Raw genomic sequence first — 12870 nt, 5'->3', positions numbered from 1 at the left:
TGTGAAATGCAGCTAACACCAGATCACCCAGACAAACCCAAACGCATCTGAAATTAAATTTGGAGCTCAGTACACGGGGTTTCCTCCAAATGTCCAGAAACCTTTTCGACATCGCAGCGGAAACCCGACAAATTTGTCGCCGGATTGACTTCAGCTGTTTGTCAAAGCAAAAGGTCCTCGTCAATCAGCCAATTCTTTTACAATTATTATCAATATTTCAATGAATTCCTTTTATGAACATATTTAATATAAACTAGACTAATAGGGATTTTTTTGTAATTAGATCAAAGTAGTAGAAATAGTAGCAGAGAGAAGTAATGTACTCCACTAGAGGGCGCCTAAAAAGGAGAAACGGGATCTCCGGTTGACTGGTGGCGTGACTTAGCCATGGAGTAAGGAAACACACCAGCCCGCCCGTTTAACTGGGTTTAATTGTGACGTGTATCTCGCAGCCGTGCTGCATTCAAGGGCAGCTAGGAAAGTACAAGTCTAACATCGTACCTAGCACAAGGACAATTTTAGCACATATTGTCTAAAAAATTAGGATTAATATTTTCTCCCGAGGGCTTCCTGACACGGCCGCCCCCAAAGGCCCGTAGGGTATTTGTATTGAGCAGGAAGACCCCTCAAGTTGTCGAAGCACCTCTCTCATCATCCTTAAGTCTTGGGATCATAATCAGACGGGCCATATGACTTGTATTGCAGCAGTCCTGATGCGTCTATCTGCTCCGCAGTATGTACGCGTGACCTTACCAACCGGACACTGTGCTCGAGGAAGCTGAGGGTCAACAATGAGGACCACCTGGTCCACAGCCAGGGATTTTGCATCAGTTCTCCACTTCTGTCTCTCTTGCATACTCGACAAGTTGTGGCTGGTCAAGCGGGACCAAAAGTGATCAACGACCACTTGTCTATGCCTCCCTCTATGGTTACAGATGGTGTTATCATAAATGACTTCAGGGAGCGAGGTGTCGTATCGTTCCATTAGCACAGTGTTTCTCAGTTCCAGTCTTCAGGCCCCCCTGGCCTGCATGTTTTATAGGCAACCCTACTTTAACACACCTGAATAAAATAAAGGGCTCATTAACAGGCTGCAAAGAACTTGATGAGGAAGTTGAATAATTAGACTCAGGTCTTTAGAGGAGGATCATGTCTAAAAGAGGACCGGAATTGAGAAACACTGCATTAGCAGCCCCAGTTAGGGGTGATGAGATCTGGGTCTGCTAAGTCGGAAGAAAGGTAACCAAGTGGTTTGGTGTCAGTTAGGACTGTCAGCAGCATGGTTTCAGTCACAGTCTCCTCCTTTACTACAACTCTAAGGGCTGCCTTTAATGTCTTTACTTCTGTTTCCCACACCCCACCGAAGTGAGGAGCACTTGGTGGATTGAAACAGAACTTGGTCTGCTGGTTTACTAGCTGTTCTTTGATATCGGGAGCCATGACTTCAAAAGCTTCACTCAACTCCCGAGCTCCACCGACGAAGTTGGTCCCATTGTCAGATAGGAGCTCAAAAGGTTGTCCCCTTCTGGCAACAAGACGGTGCAGGGACATCAGAAAGGCACTAGTGTCAAGACTCTCTAAGAGGTCTAAGTGCACACATTGGGTTGTCATACACTTGTAGATCCCCATCGTTTTTCTGTTCGACTTCCAATCCTCACAGTGAACGGCCCGAAACAGTCCGCCCCTACTGAGTAGAATGGTGGTTTGCAAAGGCGTAAACGAGCGGGTGGTATGTCTGCCATCTTAGGCACAGACAGCTTGGCACGCCAACGTTGACACTGCACACAGGTTCTCTGATGCTTCTTGACTGCATCCCTTCGCCGTAGGATCCAGAATCTCCTGCACAATTCAGCCAGGACTCTCTCTGGTCTGGATAATAGCGTGCGTGATACTGCCATAGCTTACAGGAAACCACACCCCATTTAGTACACCGTAATCATCACCAGCAGCTACCGATTGGTCTAAAATACGTGTATCCCACTGCAACTAGCAGTGCAGCACATTGATATTAGCCGGCCCCAGAAATGTAAACTATGTCTGACTAACAAACTTCAGCATCCGAAGCTGACACAGCGGCGTAACAACAGTGGTACAAACACATATACAGTTTTTCTTCTTATTGTGTGTGTGCTCCTGACAATAATTCGGTGAAAAGTAAGAGTTTCTACAAAGTGAAGGTAGCCTAAGGAACTGTGCACTTTGACATCTCGAACAGATTTGGTTTAATCATTCGCATTACTACGTCACCCAAAAGTCTTAACAGGTACTGAAGGGACCAGATTTACACCACTAGAGTTGATCCTGACGGCAGCATGGATCCATGTTTTCATGATGTTTCCAGAAGATTCTGATCCTCCCATCTGAATGTGGAGCTGAAATAAAGTAGCTTAAATCTCTTTTTATCCTCATTTTGATGCAGTTTGAACTTCAGCAAGTCGCCTTCACCACGTCTGCGTAACTAAATGATAAAAGCTCTGACTAACTCGTTAAAATCTGAACATATTTCACCAGAATATTTGCTTATAATCATACAACTAGGAGGCTAACAGGCCAGTAATGATGCGGTCTTGTGTTTGTGCAGCTCAGTAACAGTACAGGAATGTATCTCTGAGGGGACCGGAGGAAGTGTGCTCGCTTAGCTGGTGTCTGACTTTAGAAAAACAATGACGTATCGTTTTAAACACAGGGCTGCTGCAGCGTGTAAAAGTTGTGTTAAAAGAGAAACATTTACATGTTTATACGTTCGTGTTTAATGTTTGAGGTTAACACACTTTGTTAGGATGTGGCAAAGCTGTCAGTACTTCTGTGTGAGGAAATAATCATTAAGAGGACTAATATTTGTTGTTGATCTTCAGGTCAGAGCAACAGCAGCTGTCCTGTTGGGTTCGATCGAGCCAATGGAACGCAGTGTGTCGGTGAGTTTAACACGCAGCTGTGGCTGGTTGGATTTATGGTAGACGGAGAGAAATTAGGCTTAATCATTGTTTTGTGTGCAACTTTTGGTTCTTATTTTCTAACTCTTCTCGAGTCAAAATTTCTCTCCATAGCTGCTGTTGGAAGCCAGAAGAAACCACTTGTTTATGGAGAGAAATTAGACTCAGAGGTGTTCATTAACTATAATTTCTCTCCACAAAATGGTTAACAGGTTTGTAACAGGTTGTAGAGTTTAACTTTGGAGCATAGGACGCAAAGAAACAAACAAAAGAACAACAAAAACCTTCTATGGAGATAAATTAGACTCAGTTGTGGTGATTAGGTCTGATCTTCTCCGTGCACTCCGGATGTAAGTCGTTAACAAACATCCGTTACTGGTTCTGTCAGATAAACAGCAGGTGGTGCTAAAGGCTCATTTATGCTGGATGCAGGAGACGGAAACACAGCAAATTTAAGCTTTTTTTAAGGGGCTGACGCAGAAAGCGGAGCAACGCCACCAGAAATCACAGGCACTGGTGAGTTCTATAGCTAACGCACGACAAGCGAAGGGAACAAACCAGTGAAGAAGAAGAGGAAGAAGATGACGCAGAAACCGACAAATGAAAAGCATCAGATGAAGATGAGAAGATGGGGTCTACTTCTTCTTCTTCTGGTGTTTTTGGACGGTTGTAAACAGCTTTATAGCGGTGTGTTACCACCTGGTGTCAGAACGTGGAACTAAACTCAGCGCTGCCCCCTAGTGGGAGAACTTAGCAACCGCGCTACAGAAAAGACGCGTGGAAGCAGGACAACGTTGTCCCCGTTTACAGACGTCAGGGAGCATAAACAGGCCTCGAGGCGTTCTGAGTCCAGCTCCCAGACATCTGGTCCTGCATGGCGAGGGATGAAACGTGGCGTTTTCAGGGAATTATTGGGTAAAATCCTCCCGTCTTTCAGCTCCTGGAGTTTGTCCTGACAGCTGATGTGTTGATATGCGTAGATGTGAATGAGTGCCTCCAGCCGGGGCTGTGTGAGAACGGGATCTGTGTGAACACCAGGGGGAGCTTTAGCTGTGTGTGTCGGGTGGGATACATCCTCGATGCCACACACGGGATCTGCATCTGTAAGTAACACACACACGTGTACACGCACGCTGCCGCCAGCTTGGGAATGAACAGAGGAATAACGCCACGCCTGTCCAGACTTCCAGAATCCATCTGAACGTTCCAGATCACAGTTTATATCCTGATGCAGATGTTTGGGATCAGATCTGCTTCCAGAGCTGCTGACAAATACAAAAACTTCTCAATCTGTTAGAAATGTCCAAAATGAAATGAATGCAGCTTCCTTATTAACAAATGCAAAATGTTGAAAAGTCCAGCAGCGAGTCAGCGTCACAGTAAATCTTCCATCAGAGCCCATCGGGTCGCTCGTCAGACCGTTTCTGGGAAGCCTGGCTGGTGTTTGCTTATTCCAGCCGGCATTTTTCTGAGCTGAAGGAGAAAGAAGAGCTGCAGGATGCTGGTCTGCCTGCTGAGATGCTCCGATCCAAGATTAACTCTTTAACAAAGTGTCTGGATTCCTGTGGTTTGCAGGCTATGTTTCAGTCGTTTGTCTGTAAATGGGAGTTTATCTAGAAGTCTTGTACCTCACTGGAAATGTCTGGAGTTATGATAGTTTAATAAGGAGTCGGTAGAAATCAGATCTGTAGGTAAAGTTGCATTCTGCAAGTCAGAAAACACACATCAGCTTGTCTGACATTTTACATGTTTACAAGCCTGACCCAGAAAATGGAAATTTAGATTTTTTTAAAAATCTGAATTTATTTGGTCCCCAAAAATATTTAAAATAAAATTACCAAAGTATTTTTTATATATTTAAAGTTAATTACAATTTGATGCTGACTTGTTGTTGTGCAAAAAGCGTCAACCAGGGGCAGAAGACAACGTTTTGGGTAAAATGTTTTTGACCTTGATGCGTCACAAAAGGTCACGGTAACTGTCCCAGACTGGATCGAATCGGATTAAAAACGGTTGCAGATGCATCACATGACATTCCAAACTTAAATCCCTGCATCATGGTTTCATAGCACGCAGACATCCATCATGTTCAGCAGCGTCCTGAGGCTGAGAAGAACTTCACTACCTTGTTTTATCCAGAATACGTGTTCAGATCTCGTTTTGCTCTCTGCAACATGTTACATGCTAGTAACTGGATATCAACACTCCCACCGTTTTAAGCGTGCACCACGGCGGAATCAGCGAAGTGACAAGACTTTTACTGGCTGGAGAGATCTCAGAGGAGAGACAGGATGAAGATCGCTTTCTTTCAGTCACAGGTCGTACCGGTACGCAGCGGTACGTAGCGGGACGTAGCGGTACGCAGCGGTACGCAGCGGTACGTAGCTGTACGTAGCGGTACGCAGCGGTACGTAGCTGTACGTAGCGGTACGCAGCGGTACGTAGCTGTACGTAGCGGTACGCAGCGGTACGTAGCGGTACGCAGCTGTACGTAGCGGTACGCAGCTGTACGTAGCGTTACGCAGCGGGACGTAGCGGTACGTAGCTGTACGTAGCGGTACGCAGCTGTACGTAGCGTTACGCAGCGGGACGTAGCGGGACGCAGCGGGACGTAGCGGTAAAACTGACTTGTAGAATTCATCCATACGTGTAGATTTGATTTGTACCTTTACAAGTTGCCGGTTATGAGACTCCGTAAGCGTAGACTTCAGCGCTTCTTGTGTTTGTGATGAAACCGTCTGCCTGTCTTTGCCAGCCGGAGATCAGCATGTTCTGGTTCTGCATGCAGCTCTGACAGCTCCTCCTCGCCTTTCAGCTCGATTCGGACTCCCAGACCAGTTCCTCTTCGTATTTACAACCCATCCTGTATGTCGTCCTCAGCCCACAGTGTGATATCAGAGGAGAAGGGCCAGTGTTACCGGGTCCTGGAGTCGGGTCTGGGCCCGTCCTCCTGCTCTATGCCCATCGTCCGGAACATCACCAAGCAGATCTGCTGCTGCAGCCGAGTTGGCAAAGCCTGGGGCCCCGACTGCCAGAGGTGTCCTTACTTTGGTTCAGGTGGGTCATAAAGCCAGAGGTCCTCCACCAACATCGGCTGCACAACATCATCATCATCTCAGGAACGGTGTAACTGACCCTCCAGCTGGTCTACGGAGGTTTTCCAGCGTTTCTATCCGTCCAGGAGGTTTACAATCCAGACACAACATGTAGTGTTTATTCTCCAGATGGTAATGATCCATGATACACCATTATTCATCACATCTTCAACTTATGTCAAACTTTCCACCAATCAGAGAGCTTAAATAGACGGTAATGTCCAATCAGGAGCAGCCAAAGATCAACAGATGATGAGAAAAGCAGGAAGACTACGGTCCTGTATGGCTGGAATAATGATAATTCCTGTTCCTGCCTGCAGAGGGCAGCGTTGCTGCTGCAGCTTTCTGACTCCGGCCTCTTGTTTGAGCTTTTCCTGCTTCTGTTTTCTCTCCAGTTGCCTTTAAGGAGATCTGTCCAGCTGGTCCAGGTTATCACTACTCAGCTTCGACTCTGCAGTTCACCCAGAGAGTTCCTGATCCGGTGGGGGGCCGAGGGTCCCTACCGGCAGCTCAGGATAACGCAGGTACACATCAGCCCGATGGACCGAGCAGATAGTACATGTCCTGCAGGGCTTTGCTCCTCCGGATTTGTGTATAAAACTGCCAGTAACTGAACAGATGTGTATTCATCTTGCATAAAGCAGAAGCACACCTGAGAATTCAGCCAATCACAGCATCGCTGTGAGGCGCACTGCTCAGAAGGATGTCGGGGTCAAAGCCTCGGACGGGAATACGGAGATTACGCACCACCCAGGCTAGTTTCAAGTATATTCAGTATACATTCAGGACAATCGTTACTTCCAACCACCTCGTCCTGCAGTCTAGGGCAGCACTGTGGCGTAGCGGTTAGCACTGCTGAACAAGGCCGTTGGTTTGAGCCTTGGCTAGGGGAAGGTTTGATCAGTGGCCTTGCTGTAGGATCGCATGTGCACGCGTGGGCTCTCTGGGTACTCTGACACGTGTAAGCTTAACTGATCACTCCACACGTCGGTGGCTTTGGGTGAAGTTCAGTAGAATAAAACCTGTTGCATCCTCTGAGAGAAGCAAGACCTTTTTTCTTGTTCTCGAGAACAAAATAACAGCATTTTGTCCTTGTAGACGTGGTTGAGTTCCACTCATTTCCTCAGCTAGACTATTGTTTTCTATTGATTAGCTTGTATAAATACTGATTGTGTTGGATTAGACAATAAAATCTCCTGAGGTGACTGTTGTAATGTGGTGCTGTACACAAAAGTTAGACTGAATCAAAACCAAACTGACTTTTCAGAGAAAGGGACATTTCAGATTTGTTAAAATGTTTACAACACATAAACACAACACGAGCTGAACGAGAACAAAAAACACTAAACTGTCAGCGAAAACACAAACAACAAGCTTTGTTATGGAGTTGGGCTCGGTTAAAGTCCTAGGTGTACCAACAGGAACCACCCTGGGCCCATGAGCAAGGTCCTGAAACCCCAAAGTGCTCCCCAGGAAACTCTAGTCAGCCTAGAGAGTAAAATACAGAACCTCATGTCCTGATCGGGATTAATAAAGTAAAAAAAACCAAAACCAATTCCTTCTTCCCAGCAGGTCCTGAATCTGGGTCCAGTAACAGAGGAACATCCATGTCCCAGCAGAAACCCTCCACTGGATCAGGGATCTCTAGCGCTGCATCAGCTGGTACCAGAAGCAGTCCATCTCAGCCCGAGGTCCGACTTCAGACTCGTCCAGTTGCCAACTCTCCCGCCTTCAGGCCGGCTGAAGCAGTCACCGTGACCGTCCAGGGCAGAACCCAGCAAAACCGCCCCGGTTCTGGCCCTCCTCTCCCAACACAACCCAGACCTCAGCCTCCGTCCGCCGACAGGAACTGTAGGAAACTCAGAGAAAGTCTTTATTTCTGATGAAGCTGAGTGTGTGCTGAGCACGGTGTGTTTTCTCAGCCGGCGGTCGGCCCTCCATAGGGTCCAGACCTGATCCGTCAGCAGATGGAGGAGATTCGCTCTCAGTTCCAGAACAAGGGTCCAGACCCAGAGGAGATCAGAACCGACCAGCTGTAAGCACGACGGCCCGACCCACCAGAGTCCTGAGTGAGTGGAAAAGGAGCTATATCCAACAGGAAATTTGTTTAAACTGGTTTTCATCTAAATTCATCCAGTTCAAAATAAAAGATGGGCGGAGCCTCTGTGACGTCACCGGAAGGTTTCTGAATAGCTGAAATTAAGCTTATTGGGCAGTTCCTACCATCGCCATCTTGGCAGCGTCACGCGTGTCGTCTCTCCCGGACAATACAATATTTGGCAAAGAGGTGGAGCTGAAATGGGGGTGTGTGTGTGGATGATTGACGGCTAGCACTCTCTGAACTGCCTGTAGTCTTGGTGTCATGGTGGATGACCAGTTTACCTTTAAGGTCCATGTTGCCTCTGTTGCCCGTACCTGCTGATATTCTCTCTACAACATCAAGAGAATCAGACGTACCTGACAGAACACACGACTCAGGTTCTGGTCATCTCATGCATCGATTACTGCAGTTCCCTACTGGCAGGTCTGCCTGCATGATGGTTAAACCTCTGCAGATGATCCAGAACCAGCAGCACGGCTGGTTTTCAACCAGCCCAAACTGGTTCATGTCACTCCACTGCTAATTGCTCTTCACTGGTTTCCGGTCGCAGCGCGCATCAAATTTAAAGCTTTGCTTCTGGTTTACAAAACAATAACTACCTTCACTCCCTAATCCAGACCTACACTCCCTCTCCACAGCTATGTTCCACCAGTGAAAGACGCCTCGTGTTACCACCAATACATGGGACTAAATCACCAGCCAGACTCTTTCCTCTGTTGTTCCACGATGGTGGAATGATCTCCCAAACTCTGTCCGCTCTGCAGAGTCCCTGTCTACTTTTAAGACCCAGCTGAAGACTCAGCTCTTCAAGGAGAACTTCAACACTTAGTTTAGCTGTATTTAGTGGAAAGTTGGAGAACTTAGTCCAGTTCGTTGCGACAAACTTTATGATATTAATTCTTTGTATTATAACATAGGTGGTATTATGGGGTGGAAAGGGAGTAAACAAAAAGAAAACAAAAAGCCTGTAGCTTCATGGAAGGACCTGTGTCCAACTGGACAGTCCACCAGCACCTTCCTACCATGTCCTCTACTGTTTGATTTCATGCTTGTGTTGTTCTCACTCTCATATGTAAGTCGCTTTGGTAAAAGCGTCTAAATGACTGTAGAATAGAATAGAATAGAATAGAATAGAATGGAATAGAGCTAATAAGCTAACCATGAGCTAACAGAACTAACGGAGGTAAGTGAGCTAAAGCTAAATCACACTTAACCGGCTAAAAACCGTAGTTGGTCGAGACTTCTCCTTCTTGATGCGGGAGATACGGTCCGTGTCAATCAAAAGGACACACCCCTAAATATGCTGAATTTCTATGTGAAATGACTTCCAAATGGAGGAGTTATAAAAAAAATTCACTCCCCCCACAGGTGTCATGACCTGACCTATTAAACTTAAAATGGAATTTTGTAGCAGGCTGTAAACATGTTTATTTCCGCTGTAAACATGTTTATTCCTGCTGTAAACATGTTTATTTCCGCTGTAAACATGTTTATTTCTGCTGTAAACATGTTTATTTCTGCTGTGAAGTTGATCTTTTTAACATGGGAGTCTATGGGGATTTGCTCTGTTTTGCAGCCCCTAGTGGATGAAGGGGGAACTGCAGGTTCTGGCTTCACTTTGCCCCTCGGGTTTACAGCTGTTTCACCTGCTGTGTGTGTTTGCAGCAGTAAGAGGCGTGTGTGAAAGCCGACCAGGTGTGTGTGGGCATGGCCGCTGTGTGGATCAGCCAGGTGGGAAACACACTTGTGTGTGTGATCAGGGATACCAGCCCAACTTTCAGCGCACACACTGCAATGGTGAGGACGATCATTTCTTTAGATACGACTAATTTATCTGGAGGTTTTCTGAATTTTCCATGTTTATCGTCCTTTACAATTTGTTTTTGGTTTATTTATTGATCCCGAACTGGGAAATTGTTTTTGCTAAAGCAGCCATAAAAACAAACAAACAAACAAACAGTTTAACGTGAGGATGCTGAATAACATGACAATACAACATTTGTTTCATGCAGTGTTTTCTGTTTGGGACTGCGTGCAGATGTGAATGAGTGTGTGCAGTCTCCAGGTGTGTGTTCGGCCGGAGAGTGTGTGAACACACCTGGAAGCTACAGGTGTGTTTGTCCACCTGGATACAGAAACAACAACCAACAGAACAGCTGTGAAGGTGAAAACTTTCTCTGTTTATCGTTTTATTTGTCTACAAACTGTAAAGAAGTTTGTTCATAAATCTGATAAAATCTATTTAACATAGAACAACTTTCCCAGACAATAAAAGAAAAAACAAAATCAGGATTTTCATCAAAGTAATTAATACAAAATTATAATATATGAAATACTAAATATATAAAATAATAATATAATATATGAAATAATATCTAAAATAAAAATGATAAATAATAATATTTATTAATTAAACTAAAACTGATGTAGGAATCTTAAATTTATATAATTACAAAAAAAATACAAATAATACAATTACTTAAAAATATAGAAAATATATAGAACATTAATTATTAAAGGTATTATTAAATATATACACCACAAAAGTGAAAATACTAAGGTCTGAATTTAAACTTTCCTTTATTAAGTAAATTGTAATTAATAATCCGAATTTTTCTCATTAACATCAAATTAAAAACAGATGCTGTTTACATGCTAAAAGACATCTAAACACACGCCGTCCACCACACACACACACACACACACACACACACACACACACACACACACACACACACACACAGTTCAGCAGCATCCCTTCTACCAGCCTTGTTTCTGAAGCACACGTATGTTCACCTGTAGCAGACATGAAGCTGAATCGTGGCTAATCAGCGTGATTAATCAGTTTTTCGTGACTTTGTACGTCATCTGAAACAATCACCAAAGTTTTTACGGATTCCTGATCGTTCATGCGCGTTTCTACGTTTCTGTTGAACCTTCAGACATCGACGAGTGTCAGCAGAATCCCTGCAACGGCGGTCGCTGTGAAAACTCACCGGGCAGCTACAGGTGTGCTTGTCGCCATGGTTACAGGCTTGTTGGAAACACCTGCACAGGTGAGACACACGATGGCAGCCTGCTGTTTAAAGACACTCAGAAAATCCTGATTTCATTGGTTAAACAAGCTGCTTCTTCTTCTGCTGCTGTTTTGAATGTCTGCTGGCGTGACCAGATGTGGACGAGTGTGTGGATCCTCTGCTGTGTCCCGGCCAGGAGTGCATCAACTCCGCGGGGTCGTACCGCTGCATGTCCTGCCAGCCCGGATACGGGCTGCTCAACGGCATCTGCGCAGGTAACACACACCTCAGAATTCAGCCAATCACAGCGTCGCTCTGAGGCGCATTGCTCAGACTGCTGTTAGCTACAGTTAGCTTAGCATTAAACTGCTTACTGAACAAACTGCAAATAAAGCTGCTAAAGAAAATACGTTTTTATGAAATTTTGATTTGACTGCTTGATCTGATTCATAACGTCAGCGTGCTCGATGCCTAATTTCCTCCTAATAAAAAACTCTGTACACCTAAACAATTTAGGCCGAATAAGTATTAAGTCCACGTCTTTATTTTATTTTATTTTTTTTATTATAAATAAATAATTGAGCAAAAATGATTTTTATTTGTCCTGTTACATTTCTATAATTATAATTATATATATATATATATATATTACTTTTATAATTTTTTTCAAATGAGAATAAAACTTGCACAGTAGAAAATTGTTTGTACAATTCTACAAAAATATGACAATATTGAAATACAGACAAAGAAAATGAAGTAAAATACAATGAAAAACAGGTATTTAAATTAAATGTAAAATTAATAGAGTACAACAAATATTTTCAAAATCAATAAAACGAAAGACATGAATTATTTTAAGATAATAAATAAATAATTTCAAAATTTCTCATTTTTAATTTAAATTTTAAATTTAATTTTTATTTTTAAAATATTTATCTGACAAATATTTTGACAAAAAATAAATATTAAAATTTAAAATAAAAATAAATAAAAAATAAATAAAATTTCTGGGATTCTTTTCTAAATATTTGTAAATAAGATTATAAAATATGTATATTTTAAAAAACTTTTTAAACTTTTATGATAAATTGTTTGAGTTTTCTCCTCAGTCTGTTTGTCTGTTTATGCTGTAAACAAACAACACGTCATGACGCTCCTCAGACATCGACGAGTGTCGTCAGGCTCTGTGCTCCAACGGTCATTGTGAAAACACACCTGGGAGCTTCCGCTGTGTCTGTCGCCATGGTTACAAGCTGCAGAACTACACCTGCACAGGTTCACGGCTTTTATTGCAGTAAAACTCGGAATAAGCTCCTCCCACCTGCAGGGTCAGCGCGGCCCATTACTGACCTGCCTGGTGTGTGTGTGTGTGTGTGTGTGTGTGTGTGTGTGTGTGTGTGTGTGTGTGTTTAGATGTGGACGAGTGTGCCGAGCCGTCTCAATGTCCCGGACAAATGTGTGTGAACTCAGTGGGATCCTACAGGTGTGTGTCGTGTCGTCCAGGATACACACTGACCAACAGGAAGTGTACAGGTACACACACGCTTTCGCTGCAGAGTACATGTGTTGCTTGGTCGTTAAATTCTTCTTCGTGGGTAAAGTTCAGCGTTAAAGCTTCGCCCTGAGGCGTGGCGTCCCACAGGGCGCCGTCATCAGCCTCCTCCAGGTCCTCGTCGGGTTCGCCTGGTCCCAGTGTGATCATGTGCATCACTTTACTCACCTGC

General features: G+C 44.2%; 1 protein-coding gene across 10 annotated transcripts in view; it reads left to right on the top strand.

The window, feature by feature from the left end:
- Window positions 1–12870, top strand: part of ltbp4 (latent transforming growth factor beta binding protein 4) — a 46612-nt gene that overhangs the window by 18327 nt on the left and 15415 nt on the right. For 9 of the 10 annotated variants that reach the window (XR_013771457.1, XR_013771458.1, XR_013771459.1 and 6 more), the window contains exons 6-17: window positions 2856–2915; window positions 3914–4036; window positions 5814–5990; window positions 6424–6552; window positions 7598–7879; window positions 7951–8097; window positions 9795–9926; window positions 10168–10293; window positions 11072–11185; window positions 11302–11421; window positions 12308–12421; window positions 12560–12679. Coding sequence is in view for 7 of the 10 variants with exons in the window: in XM_079246866.1 (XP_079102992.1) it covers window positions 2856–2915; window positions 3914–4036; window positions 5814–5990; window positions 6424–6552; window positions 7598–7879; window positions 7951–8097; window positions 9795–9926; window positions 10168–10293; window positions 11072–11185; window positions 11302–11421; window positions 12308–12421; window positions 12560–12679 (1644 nt within the window). In the remaining 3 variants the exon portion in view is untranslated. The remainder of the gene's footprint in view (window positions 1–2855; window positions 2916–3913; window positions 4037–5813; window positions 5991–6423; window positions 6553–7597; window positions 7880–7950; window positions 8098–9794; window positions 9927–10167; window positions 10294–11071; window positions 11186–11301; window positions 11422–12307; window positions 12422–12559; window positions 12680–12870) is intronic. The other variant, XM_079246863.1, reaches the window with a different exon arrangement.

The sequence above is a fragment of the Telmatherina bonti genome (assembly GCF_933228915.1).
Source record: "Telmatherina bonti genome assembly, chromosome: 9".
NCBI classification, from domain to species: domain Eukaryota; kingdom Metazoa; phylum Chordata; class Actinopteri; order Atheriniformes; family Telmatherinidae; genus Telmatherina; species Telmatherina bonti.
Note: the sequence above shows the minus strand (reverse complement) of the source record. Positions and strands in the feature narration are given on the sequence as shown.